We start from the raw sequence: 19,993 nt of genomic DNA on the forward strand, positions 1-19,993 counted from the left end.
GGAAGGAAATTCTGGATGTTCTCATATCCCAGACAGGGTAAAGGTCTCCTTGGGAGAAGACCAAGATCAGTATTGACGGACGAGAGGTAGTACACTGGGGGTTCTCTGGCCCTGGGCCTCAGCTTCCTGTCCCTGGGCAGCACAGTTAGGATGTCGGATGGATGAGCTGATTGGCTGTGGCTAGTGGGGCAGAAGAGGTTCCACGTGGCGGCTCATTCTCAAGGTGGTTAATTGGCTGCCTCGATGTTGGGCTCTGTTGCCCCATTGATTGTGGGTGAAGGGTGGGGAGGGGGGAGATGAGGAATCGATAGGTTGATTAGTGTCTTACTAGCTCTCTGGTCGGACACTTTGTCAATAGCCACCCACTTACTGACCAGTGGTGCATCGACAGTACTGGCCTGTCCACCTTTCTCTCTGGCCTGAGGCATAAGAACCAGCTGATGGCAGGAGCCAGCCCCACCAAATCCTACTGGAGTGGGGCAACTTTTGCTCCCAAGACCAGGCTCCAAGTATGAGCTTCCAACACCATTCCGAAAGAGCCCAGTCTCTGCTCAGTGGGAGGCAAGAGCTGTGATGCAGCCAATCCCCAGCCCCCACAGTCTCCTGCTTTCTGCTGGAGGTCCCTGATATCCTCCCGAAAACAGAACAAAGATAAATTTAAATCCCTAATTAACAGCAGAGGTACATACGTCAGGGGTGGAAATAACAGGTGAAACTTCATTCCCAATTCCCCCTTAGGAACGAGCAACCAGTTAAATAATATTTAATGAGTTCATTTTGCATGTTGGGGAACATAGGGAGAAGCTGAGAGAAGCTAAAACAGATTCAGTTCCCTTCCACGGTCTGCAGGCTCTCCCAGTCTTGAAGATCCCGAGGGCCCAAGGTCTGGCGCCCTCCTAGCCTCCCAGGATGGTCTACAGTAGAACTGCTCTTTGGGATCACAAGAAGGTATAAGTTCAGGTGTTCCATACTGAAACCCTCATGACTGGCCGGCCCAGAACATTCATCCCAGATACTCCTCCTTTGGGGTCCTTTTCCTTTAGACTGGCAGGTTCAGTCCTTCTCCCCCATATATTCCTCCGAGTGACAGGCAGCCTAAGGGCTGGAAAGAGAAAGGGTGGCCCAGAGAAAGAGTCAAGCAAACATTGTGACACTCAGGTCACTCTTGCCGGATTCTAGCATTTCTCTCCTCTGAATGCTTGTCAGATGATGGAGTGAGGGAATTGTAGAGTCGTGGCACTCCTCAGCATGTCTTGTAAACCCTGGTGTTTAGGAGAGGGGACCAGGATATGAGACGTAACACCAAAGACCTTGCACCCAACTCTGCCTTTCTCAACGGTCCTGCTTTTGGGTGAATGTGCCCAAAGCTGGCTGTGGAGAGTTCCCAAAGGAGATAGTTAAAGTCAAGTCCTGGCTTTCCTCCATCTTCCAAAGACTAAGACCAGCGAGTGCTGGCCGTGGTGCTGATGTCCCTGCCTCCACCACGGGATCCGCTAGCAGGGAGAGAGTTTTCTCCCAGCTTCTCCCAGAGTCCAGGAGCCAGGAATGGTAACAGGACCCTAAGAACACTTCCAGCATCTTCCTAGGGGTTAACAGAACTGACCTTCCGGCTCCTCACCTTTCCATTGCTAAGTGGTGGTGGTCCTTATCCGCCCACCTTAGATTCTACCTCCTACTGTGTCTTCTTACAGCCCCTGTTTGGTCAACTCCTGATTCACTGGGGGGCAGGAAGCACCCAACAACTGAAACCACGGATAATGCCTCTACCTCCTTTCCATCAGTAACTTTAAACTTCTTCTTCCCCCCACCCAGTTGCTGACAAAGCGTTAAGAAGTGAGTCTAGCGGGTGCCTGGGTGGCTCAGTGGGTTAAGCCGCTGCCTTCGGCTCAGGTCATGATCTCAGGGTCCTGGGATCGAATCCCGCATCGGGCTCTCTGCTCAGCAGGGAGCCTGCTTCCTCTTCTCTCTCTGACTGCCTTTCTGCCTACTTGTGATCTTCTCTCTGTCAAATAAATAAATAAAATCTTTAAAAAAAAAAAAAAAGAAGTGAGTCTAGGGGGGGCGCCGGGGTCGCTCAGTGGGTTAAGCCTCTGCCTTTGACTCGGGTCATGATCTCACGGTTCTGGGATGGAGCCCTGCATCAGGCTCTCTGCTCTGCAGGGAGCCTGCTTCTCCCCCCTCCCCCGCCTGCCTCTCTGTCTACTTGTGATCTCAGTCTGTCAAATAAATAAATTCTTTAAAAAAAAAAAAGTGAGTCTAGGCCTTCACTGTATTCTGTTGCCCCCTCTGCCCTTTCCCCCTCCCCCCGGGTCCTCTGACATAACAGGAGCGCTCTGGGAAGCGGCCACAGGTGAGGCGAGGCAGGAGCCATTAAGGTCGGGTCAGCCTCAGGAGGTGCAGTCAGCCCTGTGTGGTAGAGAGCTGGTTTGCCTCAAATCTAAAACCAAGGTTGAAGGAGATGGGCCGAAGTCCAGAGTGCCGTATGCAGGGAGGGGACAAGGGGAAACCGAGGCTTGAGGCATAGATGAATGGAATGAAGGCAGGGGACGCCTGGGTTGGTCCTGATCTACAGCAGCATGTTTTAAAGCCATGGTAAGTTGGGGGTGGGAGGCGGGGCTGGAAGGGTCTTGAACGCCAAGCGTTCTGGGGAAGCCTCAGCCCTGGTTCAGAGTTGCTGAGACGCACTGGCTTTGGACAGGGTCTCGAAGACGTCTGTGGCTCCCTCTGGGCCCTGCGCCCCATCCCTGTGCTCACAGCGCCTGCCGCCCCTGCACCCCTGCCGGGCCATGCCCACTCAAGAATACTGCCAGATGGACCACAGAGCGATGAGGGTGACGCTGTAGGCCAGCACCGCCACCAGGTAGACGCGGAACAGCAGCCTGTCCAGCACGGAGCCCACGCGCAGCCACTCCCGGGCCACCTCTCGGCTCTCGTCCCTCTTCTCCAGGAAGCGCCGGATGGAGGCCAGCTCCTGCAGCAGCCCTCGAACTGCCAGCGAGGCCTCCCGCGGTGGTGGCGGGGGGCTGTCTCGGCCCCTGGGGGTCTTCTCCAAGTCCCAGGGGTCTCCCAAATGGCTGCAGTGGTTTCCCACGTCTGGAAAAAGGGTAGCGCATTGGCAAAGGAGGGAGTGTGAATACCATCCTTTCTGCTTCCACGGTGGCTCGGAGAAAATGTTACGAACAGTTTTGGACAGAAAGGCTAGAGAGGTTAACTCACCGATTTGTGGACCCACCACGTGACTTAAACAAATAAGGAAAGCAACACCGTTGGCGACTCTCGCGTACCCTTCTCACTCACATCTTCCACCCTCCCCGCAGGTCACCGAGATCAGGACTCTGGTGCTTATTTCCTCCCATGCACGTTTTTAAAGGCCTGGGCTTCCTCCAGCAATTTGGTATTATTTCATCTGAGTCTCATAGCCCATGAGAGAGGCTGAGTAGGGGTGATAATTACTTGCACATTTTACAGGAAGGGGCTAAAGCGCACAGAGGGTAAGTGAGGAGCCTGTGGTCACACCCAGGACATCATTTAAATGTGAGGCCACCAAGGCCTGAGGCATCTGGGCTGCGAATCCACGGCCCTCACCAGGCCGTGACTCCAACCCTAGGCCTTCTGCACCAGGAAATCTGCCTCTAGCTACGGCCACCTTGCAGGCGAGCAGATAAGCTGGGCATGAGGCTGGTGTACCAGCGCATCCGTTCAGGGTGACGGCCACATACTGTCTGTAAAAGGCCTAGGTCTTGCCAGAAGGGAGGACAAAAGCGGGTGCAGTGGTTAGGAATAGCAGCTTAGCAGCCGATGGGCCTGTGTTCCGCTCAGTTCCCCCAGTTCCTGGTGCTGTGACTTAAGGGCAAGCTATTTGACCGTAAGCTTCTGTTTCCTCATTTGACAAATGAGGATGGGAATGCTATTAGGGGGCCTGAGGATGGCCTGTGGTGATGCACAGAAGATACTCATGCCTGGCCCAAAGCGCTCGACAAATACATCAATGAGCCACAACGAACCCCGCCCACCACCACCAGGTAGTGGCTGAAACGATGTCTCAGGGAAAACTAATGCCACAGTCCGTGTCCCCAGCATCCCCATCTGTCCCATAGGTGTTTGAAATTCAAAGGGGCCTGGTCTCTGAGCTGATGGAATGCAGGAGTTTTGGCGATCCTGCTGCAGAGCTCGCCCTGCTGGGGAAGAAGTCCCGTTGCTGTCTGAGGAGCACACATTTGCTCCCTGTTAGGACCCATCTCGGAGAAGGGCTCTTCTCAGCCCCGAAATCTCAGCTTCCAATGTGCTCTGCCCCTGGAACTCCTTCCTTCTCCCTACCCATCCCCGGGATGATGAGAGGAGGTGAAGGCATGGAAAGGGTCCCGCTGATGCCGCAGCTGAACTCTGCTGCCTTCCCATGAGGCCGGGGATGGGGGGTCATGAGCAGTTCTGGGGCACAGAGCCCGTCTGCCCCAGCTTTCCCAGAAGTGGGACAGTACCCACTTCTGAGGCCCCGCCCAGACCCTGGCATATCCCGCCACGGCAGCCAGAGGCTCTCCACCAGGTCCCCAGGCCCAGGCCCCGGTGTGGGAACCTCCCTCCTTCTCTCACCTGTGCAGTCGTCAGTCTTGGTGGCTGGGGAGATGACAAGGGGCCTTCGAGAAGCCGGTTGCTCCCCGAGGCAAAGGAGAGGTGCCACCCGCTCCAGAACCAGGTGCCGTAGCCAGGCGGGCACGGGCTGCTGCAAGTCCTGCTTGTGCACCAGCCGCACGATGAAGATGGTCTCAGCCAAGCTCATCACCAGCAGTGCCATGCACACGACGAAGTAGACTCCTGTGCACATGGGGCGGGGGTGAGGGACACACAGCGCAGGTGGGAGGGGGCTGGTTTCTCGGTTCCTCGGCCAAAATGCACGCTTGCCCCGGGGTGGGGGGGGGCTTACCAATGAGGGGAGTGCCAATGGCTGTGGCCGGCAGCGTGTCCGACACGATGATGAGGAAGACGGAGTAGCCCAGGAGGAGCGTGATCTTGAAGGAGACCCTCTCGCCGCTGTCTGGAGGCAGGTAGAAGCCCACGATGTCCATGAGCATGAGGAAGATACTGGGTAGCAGCAGGCTGACCGCATAGAACAGGGGCCGCCGGCGGATGACCACCTAAGACCAGGACGGGAGCTTGTGGGGGAAAGCTGGGGCAGACGGGCTCTGTGCCCCAGAACTGCCAGCCCCTCCCGGACCCCCTCGCTTTGTGAGCTTCTGGGCCAGACTGCTGAGAGAGGAGACTGGGCCGACCTCACATCCTGTCTCCAGATAGAGGCCTGTGGCGGCCAAGGAGCAGTAAGGGACAGCTTACTTGCATAGGGACACTCCTTACTCCCTACTTACTTCCCCGAAGTTCCAAGGCATGAGTGCGGCCCTTGGGCTAGGGAAAGGGCTGCAGAGATTCTCCCCTCCGGCCCCCACCCCGTGCCTCCTGGATTCCACGTGGGTCTCACGACCCCCAGCTCTGGTGGGCGTCCCCCTGTGCCCACCCCAGTCCCACTCACATAGAACTTCATTTCTGCGTAATGGCTGCTGTCCTCCAAACTGAACTCCCGGAACTGGGTCAGCACCCCCAGAAGCTCCCACTCGCCCTGGTTCATGAAGACGGTCTTGTCGAGCTTCACCTTTTCCGGCAGGCGCCACAGGGAGATGTTGATGTCCTGGACTGAGAGGCAAGAAAGCAAGCCAGCTCTGGAGGCTGCAGACCCTGGGATGGGGCTTAGCTCAAATGAGGTAACAGTGTACACGGTACCCACCTAGGGGGGGCAGTAGCGAGGGGAGCGACAGTGTGCATGAACACACACAGTGAAATGCGAAGAACCAGAACCAAACAAACGACTTATTAGAAAGCCCCCCCCCCTCTCCCTATCTCCTTCTCTGTCTGTATGTCTGTATGTGCTGTGCACATCCCCCTTCCAAACCTATGTTTCCATTAGGGTCACCTACTTATGAAATGAACAAAAACCAACATTCTTCACCTTTCCCCGATAGAGTTGCCTGCCCTTCAACGAGATCTAAGGTCTCGGTCAGGTTAAGCATCTAGGTCTTGATTTCGGCTCATGCCATGGTCTCAGGATCCTGAGATTGAGCCCCACATCCGTGCCGAGCGTGGAGCCTGCTTTAGATTCCTTCTCTCCCTCTCCCTTGTACCCCATCCCCACGCATGCGTGTGCACTTTCTCTCTCAAGAAGAAAGAAAGAGAGAGAGAGAGAGAGAGAAAGAAAGGAAAAATAAAGGAGAACTAGGGAAATAAGTGAAACCTTCACTTAGAGAATAGCAGTTCTACTCGTCTGCATCCCTGCTGGAGAAACAGGTACATCCTAGAAGGCCGGGAGTGTCCATTACAGCAACATACGGGGAGAGGTACGTGTCCATCAATGAGGAACAGGCTTACTAAACTGCGATGCCTCCAAACTCCAGACTACTCCATAGCAGACATTTATGGGAAACATGTAAATAGGCACTAACTCGGAAAAACGTCCAAGACCTCTCAGAGTGCAAAGAACCAGGTAGCAGTAACATAAATGATGCATTTCGTAAAATGAAAGTATATGAAATAAATTTCATGGGCTTTCCACAGATGTGTCTGCCCGTGTATAGGCCAAGCACAGAGAAGGATCTGGAAGAATGTGCCATATGAAGCTTATACTTATAAGAGCTGTGCCATCCTGGTGTGGGGAGTTTCTGGGGAAGAGTTTGGGACTGAAGGTAGGTAGAGGTCAAAAGTCTAAGATTATTTTTAATTCTGGTTTTTGCCCAAGGAAGTTGTGTGTTACCTTGTAATGTACAGTTAATGTGATAAAATCAGACAGAAGTGAGGATGCCTTTCTGCAGGAGTGTGACGCTCTCCTCACTGGGATTTACTGAGCCCCTGGCATTCACCCACTAAATAAAAGAGGCCGAGCCCCTTCTTTTGTGCCAGGCACTGTCCTGGGGACCCATCGCTGGGTCAGAAATCGTGGTCCTGCCCTCTCTGGGTTTCTCTCTGCTAGAGAAGCAAACGTTGAACAAGCGCCTACATATGCAATGGAAGTGGGGAGAACAGGGTGCTCTAGAACTGGGCAAGGGGGGACCTCATCTGGGAATGAGCCCACTTTCCCTGAGGCGCTGGGCTGCTGCTGGGTTTGGGAGAGCAGGGGACTTGACCGCAGCAGGAGGTGTTTGGGGGCAAGAGTGGGGCGGGAAGGGGAGCAGGAGATGGAGGAGGAGGAGGCAGGGGGCCCAGGAGAGGAAGCAACCTGGGATAAAGGGAGAGAACAAGGGGCTTTGGGGCCTGGAAAGGAAGGCAGCGGGGCTGGAGCCGAACTCAGGGGAGTGTGCACTGGGTTGAGGATGTTGTAGTGAGTCAAGGGGCAGGCCCTGCGAGCCAGGTCCAGGGGTCCCAGGAAGCCACTGAGGCTTTTAAGCTAGAGCTGGGACAAGGTCCGATTTGCATTTTAGTAAGTTCTCACCATTTGCTATGGGGAGCATGGATTGGAGGGGACTGGCCAGGAGATTACTGCAGAAGGCGGGGGCGGTGGTGTGTCCGTGGAGAAGACAAGTGAGGGATACTTAGGGCCACGTCCTGTCCTGGCCTACTGAGTGTCCTGCTGCAAGTTTACACAGTCTCATTGGACCCTGGAGACAACCTAGGCAGCAGCAAGGGCAAGCACGGAGCCCTGTCTGGAGGAAGAGGCCAGGCTCAGCGGCATTAAGAAAAGAAACAGGAAGTGACTTGGATAAAGGAGAGAGCCTCCTAGGGGGTGCCCCCCTCCGCCATGCCCTGTCCCCTCCCATGCCCTGCCCCCTCCCGGAGCCCCGTGCAGCACTCACTGGTGTGCAGCCAGCTGGTGAAGGTCAGGGAGCAGTTCTGCACGTCGAAGGGGAAGTTGTAGATGTCGAGGCTACAGGCAGTCATCACCTGAAGGGGCTTGTAGTTCTGGACCTCGCCATGATGCCCAACGTACACATATGGGATACTTGGAGACTTCCCCACGTCCACACTGGCCAGGGAAGAGGGTCAGTTTGGGGGGTTCAAGAAGCAGGTCAAGCTCTGGGAGTCTGAAGGTTTCTGAGCAACCCAGCAGGGATAGAAATTCAGGAAGGGTCTGGGCAGCAGGACAACCTTCCCAGTTGCCTTCTCATCTCTTCTAGGCTTTCTTACCTGCCATTGTCAGGGTTACCTTCCAAGCAGGAAAGGGCATTTCTCCTTCATTCCCTTGGCAACCTCGCCACAAAAGGCAGGCAGGGAATCCGTGTACCTCACAGCCACTGGCTCTAACACACATGCGCGGTTGTCCCTATGCCCCCACCCCCAGCCAGGCAGAGCTTAGTCTCAGGAGTTGGCTTAGTGGCAATGGGCGGTCTCAGTGGGAAAGCAGGACCTCGGGTTCCATCCTGACCCGGGCTTCCCTTTGCTTCCCATCCCTAGTAGTCCTTTAAACATGAGAATGATCTGGCCTGGAGGAGAATCAACTAGAGAAATCATGGCGAAGAAATGAGGCAAGGTAGGAAGTTCTGCAAGACTTAGCCCCACTCTCTCGGTAGATCCCCAACCCCTAGGCTCTCCCAAGTGGCCACCGTGGCACGGAATGGCCTGAGCTGGGCGTCCCGAGCCTGTAACCTCCTGTGGAACAAGGCTGAGAGATGAGAAATCAAGATTCAGGCTGCTTCCCGGTTTAACTGGAGACCCAGCCAGGAACTGGGATCCCTGCGGCCTGAGCGGCGCAGGTCATGGAGCTCCAGGTCAGCTGCCTTTCCTGAAAAATAGAGTGAGTGGGACCCCAGGCATCGGACAACACAGTGTCTACTGAGTGGAAGGCTACTGGCCCTGGGCCCCTTCCCCCTTCCTTCTGTCTCCCCCAGCCCTCTCCATGCCCTGGCTCTCAGAAGCCCAGGCAGCAGAGCCGGAAGGAGCCTGAAGGATGGAGGGAACGGATGTTAGCTGGGGGCCCATGAGACAGTGTTCAGCTGCTGGTAATAAAGGGTGGGAGTACCCACTTCTCACTGGGCGTGCAAGCTGGAGCCAGCCAGCCACTGCATGACTTGAAAGGTCTGAGCCTCTCCAGCTCCAAATCGCCCTGTGACCAAGGTGGTGACCCCTGGGGCACTACACCCCTTTTGGTAACGCAGCTCCCTCTCATTCAGCTACTGTTAACAGTGGGGATTCATTCCTCAGCTTCCCTCCCCCAGGAAGAGGGCCCTCGGACCAAGAAGAGCAAAGTTTCAACATCAGGCACAGAAAAAAGGAGTTTTTAAAAAGAAAAGAGAAAGAAAAGAGAAAACAAACCAAGCACAAAGGGGAGTTGGGGCCCAAGACAATTCCTACAGTCCCCTGACAGTGCTGCCAGCCTGGGTGGGACCTCTCCTGCCCTGCAGAGCCGTGTCCCCACGCCCTGTCCCTCCCCAGCCCCGGAGGCACCGGGCAGCCCAGGACTGGGGGGCAGCACTCACAACTCATTGATGAGAATGTCTGGGACCCAGATGTTGTCGGTGGGGACGGACAGCTTGGTGATGTTGTCAAAGTCCTCAGGGTTCCACTGGAGAAACTCGTCAGTCCAGTACTAGGGGAGGAGTGGGGAGGGTCACAGGCAGCCCCCTCCATCTTGGGTGGGGGGGGACATCGGCAACTTGGGGTGATGTCACCGCTCAGGGGGAATCTGGGTATTGGTGTCCCCGATCACTTGGCAGTACCCGAGAGCTCCCATCTCTGTGCTCACACACTCCCGGCACGCAGGTATGACCCAGGCAGATGAAGCCTTGCCCAGGGAAGGCATGCGGCCATTTCTCCTGTTTGAACAGCCCAGCTGCCAACCGCGGGCTCTTAGACAGATAGCCTCTTGGGTCTTGGTCTGCTCACGTGTAAACTGAGATAATAACACTCACCTCACAGGTTAGAGATGGTTACTGTTAAGTTGGGATCAATGCATTGCTCACCATCCTGTCGGAATGACTGATCTAAAATGTCAACTTAATGGTGTCACTCCCTCGCTTAGAACTCCAGTTGCCAACTTTCCCCTTGGGATAGAGTTCGACCTCACGGCCTACAATGGGCCGCATCGTCCGACCCCCCCAGCATTCTCTCTAGCCTCGTGAATTCTGCCTCTCTGTAGCTTCTCACCTCCGGCCACGGGAGGAGAACCCTCCACATCTCTTCTCACCACGCTCCCACACCGCAACCCCCGTCTTCACCACTGAGGGAGGTCTTCCTCGTCCCTCCAGACTTTACCAAGGCATCTGTCTGCTCCCTTCTCCAGGAACCTTCCAGGACCCCACAGCCCAGGTGGGGTGTTTAGGTGCCTCCTCTGCTCCCGTGGTTGGCCTCTTGTTCTTGCTGCATTCATGGGTCTGTCCATGTGTGGGGGCTCCCTAGACTGTGAGCTCACTGAGTCTAGTTTGTGTCTCTGATTCTGGCCCCTTAGCATAGTCCCTGAAACACGAGAGGCTGGTGTCCCCTCCCTGCTGGGCCGACAAGTGACCCTGAGGTCCAGGGGTGGGACCTAAGCCCGAGGTCCCAGGAAAGGGGCTCCCGCCTCCCTTTTTGGGCTGGGCCCTTTCCCTTGACACAGGTGTGCGCCACAGTGAGAGATCTCTGTGAGGCCAAGGGGCGCTAGCGGGAATCCGCGCTCCCGCGTCTTCCTCTACCCCACTCTCTGCCCCATGAGCGGCTGGCAGTGGCGAATGTGCATGAGGAGTGGGAGGGGTTTAACTGATACCCTCATGTGCCAGGAACCGGCCCTGTCCTCCTGCCCATGCTCTCCAGCCACTGGGGTTCCCTCCGGCTCTCACGACCACCCCCCAGCTCAGGGGCTGCCCGAGCAGACCAGCCCGCAGACAGCAGCCTGTGCTGCTGGCCTCCCTCCCTGCCGGCTCCTCACAGACGTGCTATAAAGGCCTCAGAGAGTTTCCACCAGCGCTGGAGCGACGTGGGTCAGAAACCGAGTGGGGAGGTGGCCGAGGGGGGAGGACTTGGTGGATGGAGTCATCCCCTGCCAATCGCCCAATTTGGTTGTCATTGAATCTGGCGTAATAGATGGAAGAACTTTCTAGCAAAGAGAGTTGTCTGAAAGTGCAGTTGCTGCCCACTGAGCTCCTGGTCACTATAGATAGTCCATCAACAGTGGCTGGGCAAGTTGTTTGAGATGCTGTGAAAATCCCCAGAAACCAGAGGGGTCTGGAGGATTCCTCCTCCACTGACAGACATGCTTCCTTCCACTGCCAGTCCTGAGATGAGAAGAGCCCAGACTTCTGGGCCTCAAGAGTCTGCTTCCTAACCTCTTCCCTCCCTCTCCCTCATCAAGGCCTCTGAGATTCCGGATTCCTTTGAGATGGAGGAATCCTTCCTGTCAGGGGAAGCCCAGATCTCAGGACAGGGCGGTGGGCGCGCGGTTGGTGGCTTACCTGCCGGTACCAGATGTAGGTGGTCAGAACCTGGTTCTTCTCATCCTGTGAAGGGAAAGGGAGCTCAGCTTCGGTGGCCCTGGGGGTGGGCGTTCGCCCTGCACCCACACCCCAACAGGAGCTGCTGCTTTGTGTCCCTAGTTCTTTGGGAAGTGAGAGTGAAGGAGAGGGGAAAGGGAGCCAGCCAGGAAGAGGTGGTCTTTTACTAGACACATCTAGAAAGAAACCAATTCTTCAAAAAATTTCACATATATATATATATATATACACACATTCATATATATATATTCCATAGATCTAAAATTTCATATATATATGAAAGTGTATATATATATCTTCTACTATTTTCTATTATTATGCATATTATATGTATACATCTCTTATATTACATGTATTTTATGTATATAATATACATAATATAGAGATAAGAGGAGACCTATAGACAATATCTTCTCTCTGTTATATGTTTTTACGTATCTGTATGCCTATGTCCGGATCTGTATCTCCTTCCTGCCCTAGTGTGCCGGCAAGAGGGACAAGACCTCATGGAGAACAAGATTCATCACTGGTTTCGGATTCATTCTGCAACAACCCTTTAGCAACACCTGCCGTTTATGGGGGCGCACGTAACACAGCTTGGGCCTAGAGAGGAATAGGGCAGTTTGAAGCCTCACAGCACTCACACGGAGACGTCGTGACCGTGACACACTGAGTGGAAAGTGGGTCTCTAGCCATAAGGGTCAGGAGAGGCAGACACACAGGTGACCCCGTTCTCTGGTTTGGGCAGCTGTGCAGATGTTGGGTGATATCATCTGTCCTGACACGGGTCTGTGCCAGGTCACAGGTACTCTGAGTCCTTGAATGGCCACTGTACTGCGCAGGGGGTGACTTGGCCTTCCGTGGTCTCCCACCCCTAAAGGTCCACCTCCGAGTGGGGCAGGTTGGGGCCCAGTGCTCACCACGCTGAGGATGGCATAGATAATGACGTCGATGGCCACGGTGGTGGGCTTCCTCCAGTCCCGCACGGGCCGCACGCCCTTCTCGTAGTTGGCCATAAGGTGCTCCGATAGCCTCAGCAGAGCTGGCCTGGAGCTGTTCTGGGCCTGGAGGGGCCTCCAGTGCTTGGCTGGGGAGAACAGTTCACAGTGGGCCTCAGAGCCTGAGGCTTCCCCCCGTTCTCTTGCCCTGGTTTGAAAGCTGTTAAGAGAGAAATGTCTCTACTATTTCCATCTCAGATCCCCAGGTCTGCCCACTGACTGAAATTCCCATGATTGGGACATTTTGTCTATAGAGAAAAACAGATCTGAAGCTATTGTCTCCTCAAGGTGACAGGTACGCTCCTGTATGTGAGGGGGGATGCTCGCCTGGCTGCAGAGGCCGGACCGCAAGACAGGTAAGGTCTAAGGAGGCCAAGGGCTGAGGAAGGCTGAGAGCAGGTACAAGCTCAGAGGCGGCGGGCCTGTGGAGATGGACGAGGGGCCCCGGGGAGCCAGGGAGGAGTGGCCCCAGGACGTGGTACCGGGGCTACAAGAGGAAAGGCTGCTCCAAGCACACAATCTCTAAGCCCCAAGGTCCGCATGAGGGTTTGCCTTGGTGTCTGCCCTTGGCTCCCTGACCCCGGCCGCTACTGACGAGGAAAGAAGGGAGCCATTCCAGGAACACTGACGTTCCTTTCCCTTCCTGCAGAATCCCCCCCTCTCAGCCGCAAACACGCGCTCCCAGGGGCGGGTAGGGCAGCACTCCTTCAGAGGTGTCCTGCTCTGCTCTGTGGGCAGATCTGGTGAAGATCGGAAGCGGGTTAGGTGTGGGGTGGACAGGAAGTGGGGAGAAACCGAGTTGTCCCCAGAGCCGGAGGCCTAGCGGGACCAGAGAGCAGAAAACCCAACTTCTAGGCCTCTCCCCATTCTATGGGGGTTTCATGTGTACCTGTCACCCCTCCGGGAAACAGCAGAAGCATTTCCTGAGAGATGCCAAGAAGTATGAAGGTGAAAGGCACAGGGGAGAGAAGGGGAAGGCCCCAGGGGGCCAGGGCGTGGGCTGTGAGAGGAAGAGATGGGTGCCGTCTGTGCTGTTGCCCCGGCAGGTGCCTCTCCCTGCCCTGTCCCTGATAAACTCTCCGTTTCCCTCAGAATGACAGAGAAGAGCAGAGAGAGGCAGGAGGCCAGAGACCATTTATTGAGTGTCTCCTGTGGGATAATCTCAGGGAACATATTATTCAATTCGATCTCGAGCAGCCCCCTGGGGCGGCTGTCATGACAGCATCGTTGACAGAGAAGAGTCCCCAAGGCTCAGAAAGGTGGGTCCTGGGCCCACGAGTGGAGGAACAATTTCAAATCCCCGTCTCTGTGTGTCTTACCAGACGGGCCCCCACAGGACTCGGGGCGAAAAGCCGTTGCTGGAAGGGACAGCACTTCTCTTCAGCCAGGGAAGCCCCAGACCAGGGTCTTGAAAAGCAGCCTGGGGCGTTTGTCCCTCTGAACTTCCCCACGGACAGCTCAAGAGAGGAAAACCGTCGTGTGTTTAAGCTCTTCCTATCCGTCCAGCCCCGAGACGGCATCCTAACTGTGCTCCGGCCCCAGCTCCATCCTGGCTCTGGATGGGGAGATGACCTTCCGGAAATGGGGAACCGATATTGTTTGTAGCCAAAGGAAACACATCCTTTGGTGACCCCAACCCGGGAAGGCAGGCAAGGGTGGGTGGGGGAATGCCAGAAGTTTGGTGTCGCTGGAGTTTCGCTCCGGAAGGGAACTTTGGGAAAGGAGGCCCAGGGAACCCATGCAATAAGACTAGGGAAGTCGAGGAAAGATGGCTATGTTTGCTCTGGTCTCCACTCTGTTGCGAAGGCGCTTTGTGACCTTGAGTGAATGACTGCCCCTCTCTGGACCCCTGCATTCCCACTGACAACAAGAAGGGGTAGACTGCCTCAGCTGCAAGGAACCTTGCAGATGTCATTCCATGAGTCTAGGGCAGGGCAAAGGACAGAGAAGCCCCTCTCTGGCCTCTGTGTACCGGGCTGCTGCTGGGTCCCTCTCAGCAGGTCTGGCGCACCACCCACACTCAACTGCCCCAACTTTGGAGGTGGACCCCAGTCCCTTCAACTCCTCTCATGCTCACCTGCAGCAGGATTCCCTGACTCTCCTGCAACAGCAAACCCCGCTTCCCTCAAGCCCTGGGGGAATCAAGCCCCCACCCCCCCGCCCATGTCTGCAGGGGTCAGCAAGTTGTATGTGCGTGACCGGTCCCCTTACCTTCTCCTTGTGCCAGGAGCATGGGCAGAAGCAAGGCCAGCAGGGCCCGTGGCACCCACAACAGCATGGTGAGCTCTCCCGGGTGTGGGGTGCTGGGCGTGAGCCCAGGGTGAGTCGTGCCAGGGCGCAGCCTGCCCGCGCGCTCCCGGCCTCGTGTGTCCCAGCCCGCCTGCCTCTCCGGGCCGCTTTCCACACCTTCTGAGGCTTCTGCCTCACAGAGCCCCGCCACTGGGGTTGGGCAGCCGCCAGGTTTTCCTGCAATCAGTTCTTCTGCTGGATCAGGTTTCAGGGCGGGAGGGAAGGAGAAGGAGCCAGTGAGAAAGGAGCCCGCCCAGCTGATGTCATGGGGTGGTCTGGCCAAATTCCCCAAGGAGTAACTGGGAGTAACTGCAGGAGCCCCCCCCCCCCCCCCCGAAGGAGGGTGCATCTGTTTGCGGGGAGGTGTTTGGGCTCCTGCCGTGTGGTTTCATAGCATGGGGTGGGGGCAGGGAGAGGTGAGGTGGTGGGAGCAGGGAGGGGAGGGGCCAGGCTGTGGGAGCAGGAAGGCTCTTCTTTTACACCACGCGGGGGATGAGAGCCCCTAGCCAAGCAGGTGACCGGGCATCTCTGCGGACAGAGGAAGGTTAGCCCATGTCTGCTCTTTTGTCCTTATCGAACTATTCATCTATTTTTTTCATCTAAATATGTAAATTTAAATATTTAAGTAGCAATACATATATTTATCTGTAGTTTATACTATGCAAATATATTAATATATTTAATACATACAAGAATATGTTATTAAAATATAATAGTAACACATGCTTATTATAGAAAAATATGAAGAAAAACTAAAAATCATCCGTGGGCTTCCTTACTACCCAGACACAGCCCCTGTTAATATTTGGCTGTGTATTGCCCTACTATTTTCTTCTGTGATCTATATGCAGTGAAGTCAATATACCAAGCATTTAACTTTGCACCCCACTCCTTTCTTTGCTTAATATCAATTCATAAGCATTCTCAACACTTATCTTTGAAATGTTTTCCTCGAAGGAGTGTTTCTCTTTCCTTTGTAAATCGAATTGGAAACAATCTAGCCCTCAGATCCCTAACTGTGTGCCCACAAAATTGTCTGAGAAGAGTATCACTGTGAGTTGGAGTGAATCCCACTCCTACATCACCATTTGGAGTAGAAGCGGACATTTCCACCTCAAGTGCGTTCAAAGCACAATGCACTTGTATTCAGATCATGGGACCCTCAGTTGCAAAACATTTTTATGCCTTTCACTTTTTTTTCCAGTTGAGTTTAAGGGTGGCATAAGCCGGGAAACCTGGAGGAAAGAGTTTTCTGAATTGCAATTAAGTTAAAAAAAAAATCACCTTGGGCAGGGATGAGTCCTTTTTGGCTTTGTCTGGATTTTCCCCCTTATTCATGCACAGGATGGTATCTGCATTTAGCACTATACCTTTCACCAATGGAGTCCCTTCCTATGGCTCTGAGCCAGAGTCTGGTCCTGGAATGTTCAGTCAAGCTCAAGGAGGTTGGGCTACACTTCTCTTAAGTCACATGTTTCCTCACTGCACAACTCAGAAAAACCAGGAAAATCATCTCCAGGATTTCCTTTTAGAGGAATGGAGATGGGGGCAAGTGGAAGGAGAAAATAGGCACCCCCAAACTTCTAAGGAATTTAGAGAGCCAGACCCCACCACCCCAGAATGAACGCATCCAGACTCCCAGCTTGACAACTGGAGAAGGCAAGGCCAGAACCAGGCTGCCCCCAGGCCTCCAGGCTGAGGTCTTGAAGGGGCTCCAAGTTAGGAGGGGCACTTGTGGACCTCTAAATGCATCCTGGGAAGGGGCGCCTGGGTGGCTCAGTGGGTTAAATGCATCCTGGGGCCCAGCATCTGGAGTGATGCACAAAGATTCTTAGGCTCAAGCTCACGTCCATCTTTGGCCACTGCCACTTAGAAATCTGCTGCAAATTTCTAGGACTTTTCCTTTTGCTGAGCATTATAAAACCTGCATATGGCATTATACCATTCCCTGATGGGATGTCTTCATATGGCATTACCAGGTTCAGTGCTTAGCAGTAACCCATTTGGGGGTTCACCCTTCTAGAATAAACAATATTTAGCTGTTCCCTTGCATGCCCTAACTACTGCCCCAATGCCCCATTTTGTCCTTCCTAAGGTTCCCTATGTGCACTCACGAGGCACTCCCTCGTCTCTTGCTCCCAGCTGAGACCAGTGTAGCCTGGAGCCCACGCCTGCTGCAGAGCCAAGTCATCTGGAGACAGAGAGCAGGAAGGAGCCTCTGGCCCTGAACCTGTTGAGTGAGGTGCAGAAGCAAGGCAGGGTGAAAAGAAGCAGAAGGTAAGACTACAGGAAAAGGGAGGTCTGGAGAAGGAGAAGGGAGAGAAGTAAAAAATAAAAAAAAAGGGGTGCCTGGGTGGCTCAGTGGGTTAAGCCTCTGCCTTCGGCTTAGGTCACGATCTCAGGGTCCTGGGATCGAGTTCCGCATCGGGCTCTCTGCTCAGCAGGAAGCCTGCTTCCCTTCCTCTCTCTCTGCCTGCCTCTCTGCCTACTTGTGATCTCTCTCTCTCTGCGTCAAATAAATAGATAAAATATGAAAAAAAAATAAAAAAGAAGATGAGAAAAGAGAACATGGGCAGGAAACAGAGAAAGAAAAGAAAGCTAGGAGTAGAAGACCAGGAGAAAAGGAGACACAAAGAGGGACGCAGAAGGAGGAAGAGAAGGCTGCAGGAGAGGCTGAGCTGGGAAGCAGGGGGGTGGGGGTGGGGTGTGGACTGAAGGGGGCTGACCCTCCGACACTGTGGGGGGCGGTGTGCCGAGACCCGTGCAGGGGCAGCGAGACAGCCTGGAGGCCCTGTGCTCTGAGCCCGAAGCCTTCGTTTCTGCGCTGAGCTCCTGGAATCCTCTGGGACTGCCCAAATGAGCCGGGGTGGGGTGGGGGGAGAGGATGTCTCGGTACAGTGTGTGCATTAGAGAATTAGCTCCCTAGGTAATGGGATTAGAGCGAGCCGGGCAGGCCGAGGCCTGGAATGGAGATATATTGCCTGTGCGCCTCTCCGATGTGGCTGCAACGAAGCTTCCCCTGAAGAAATTTCCCATTAATGGGTTTGATGGCACAACAGACAGGGGGCAGCTGGAGCTGTGGCCAGTGGCGGGGTGTAAATTGCCTCCGATGAAACTGCGGAGTCACTTTTGTCCCTTTTAAACAAGATAAAAATTAGTGCGAGGCCTTGATGAACTCTCCGTGGCCGGTGGGGACGAGGGAAAAGCGAGAGGGCTGGCTAATTTGATTCCGGGCTCTGCCTGCAGACGGCTGGGCTCCTCCCAGGGAGCGGAGGCAGACACGCAGATGGCAGCGGTCCAACGTGGGGACTGAAAAGCCCCAAGAATGCAGGACCTATAGCCCAGGGCCTTCCGTTGTGCTCCCAACACCGTGGCAAGCAAGACTGGGGTCACACATGTGCTTGGGGCTTTCCAGAAGTCAATCAGCCTGGGTCTAAACCATGAAAAGAGCTCTGTGTCATTAGGTGGTTACGAGCCCAGGCTCATGCCGGCACACGCTGCCCTACCCCTTACCACGGGGCTTGCTCCCATTTTCCAGGTGAAAATACAGAGCCCAGAGGGCCTCCGTGACCTGCCTTAGTTCCCACAGCCAGTTATGGACGGAGCGGAGAACCTGTAGGCTCCTGGCTCCAGCCTTTCCAAGACAGCCGTGTCTCAAATCTGTAAATTTTACTGGTCTTTAAAACTTTTAACACCAAAGAGCCTGACCTTTTAGAACCTATAAACTTAAAAAAAATTCTGCAACCTGGAGTCCCATCTGGCCCCTCTAGGCGCCCGCTGCTAGGGAAGGGCTGGCCTTGCTTTCCTGGGTGTCCGATCACGTCCCAGCATGACTTTTCTCTATCCAGGCCCTGGTCCTTGGAGTGGCCTGTTCTGCCCCACTCCACCAACCATCCCTGCTATTTTCCAAGCTCGCTGTGTGCCAGGCACTGTGCTAAACACGTTATCATATTTCGCCTCTATTTCCTATGAAGAAGATCTCATGACTCTCACATTGCAGATAAGGAAATTAAGGTACAAGGAAGTTTACCAACCTTTGTGGAATTATGTAGCTGGTAAATGGAGGGTGAGACATTTGGACCTACAAACTCAAAAACCTGGGCCCACCTTATGTCACAGAGTTCCAGAACATTCTGCAGGCTTGACACACAGGCTAACTGGACTCTGGATCCAATCCCAGGTACAGCTGGGGGTCCCCATGCCTACCTTGATTGCTCTGATTGAAAGGGCAGGCTCATTGGGCTGGCTGCACATAAGCCTATGAATTAAAGGTATTTTTATTAGAGAGTAGTCATGAGTAAGAATACATGATAAGTTTATGGACCATTATGTTTGTTGTTTGCCCCGGGACAGAGTGGACTCAGAAATACTGCCCTTTGCCATCCTGGCCCCAACAGAGTAGACCCTGTTTCTGCAAATGCTATGTTATGGGGCTTCACAGTAAATTTGGGACCCAGGAACCTCTGTAGTCCCTCCTCCTGGTAAGGAAGGGATGATAGAGTTTTTGAAGTGTAATAGTACTGTTGAGTCTGGGTGCATGGGTTTCCTTAAAAGGATGGGGTTTTTCTTGTCACCTGTCACCTGAGGAGGCCTTTTGTAGTCCTCCAAGCACACAGGATGGGACTCCTGTGGGAAATGGCACAGTGGAGTTTTTTTTTTTTCTCTGATTATTGACCTTAAAGGTCAAGGTGGCTGAGTTATTTTAAGGTGCTTATATGGCTACTCTCCCCACACAGACAGACAAGGAGTAGGAATGAAGAAACACAAGCAAGGGGCCTGTGAAGTTGTGCTGCTCCTTTGGGACCCTCTAAAGCACTGTGGGGACATGAGGAGAGATTTGGCAGGTCTGGGATAACAGAGAGCTGTGAGGCCTATAAGACCAAGTGTTTCAGTCTGCAAAGACTCCTTTGCTTCCTTCCCCTGTCTCTTCCCTTCATATGTGTTCGTGTGGGAATTCTCAGCCTTGATCCATCACACTAAGCGGGGAGAAGGAAGGGGACTCTGTTCCTGAATTGGCCAGAATGGTGGCAGCAGCAATGGTCTGAGAGAGAAAACACCTGACAAAAGTGAATTCTAAGGGTCTGTGATGGGTTGCTTGGCCCCACTGCCCCACCTGCCTGGAGACATTCCTGCTGCAAAACCCTGGAGATCTGGGAACTTGTCTGCACAGGGGAGGTGGCTGTCCTTCCCTCAGACCATCAGGGAATCATGAGCATGAGAAACAGCAGAGAGGAAGACCTGCCTTTCCTCTCCCCTCCCCTCCTTCCTGGC

The 19,993-nt window shown here is 54.3% G+C and overlaps 1 protein-coding gene across 1 annotated transcript; it reads right to left on the minus strand.

Moving 5' to 3' along the window:
• Positions 1-746: 746 nt before the first annotated feature.
• Positions 747-14,806, minus strand: HTR3A (5-hydroxytryptamine receptor 3A). Its single transcript, NM_001310184.1, is given in 9 exon segments — positions 747-3,093; positions 4,591-4,812; positions 4,922-5,132; positions 5,522-5,682; positions 7,830-7,999; positions 9,450-9,559; positions 11,397-11,441; positions 12,356-12,522; positions 14,645-14,806. Coding segments are annotated over 9 exon segments (1,452 nt in total). The 5' UTR covers positions 14,712-14,806; the 3' UTR covers positions 747-2,794.
• Positions 14,807-19,993: the final 5,187 nt, after the last annotated feature.

This window comes from Mustela putorius, unplaced genomic scaffold (genome assembly GCF_011764305.1).
Source record: "Mustela putorius furo isolate JIRA1106 unplaced genomic scaffold, ASM1176430v1.1 tig00000460_pilon_pilon_pilon, whole genome shotgun sequence".
NCBI lineage: Eukaryota > Metazoa > Chordata > Mammalia > Carnivora > Mustelidae > Mustela > Mustela putorius.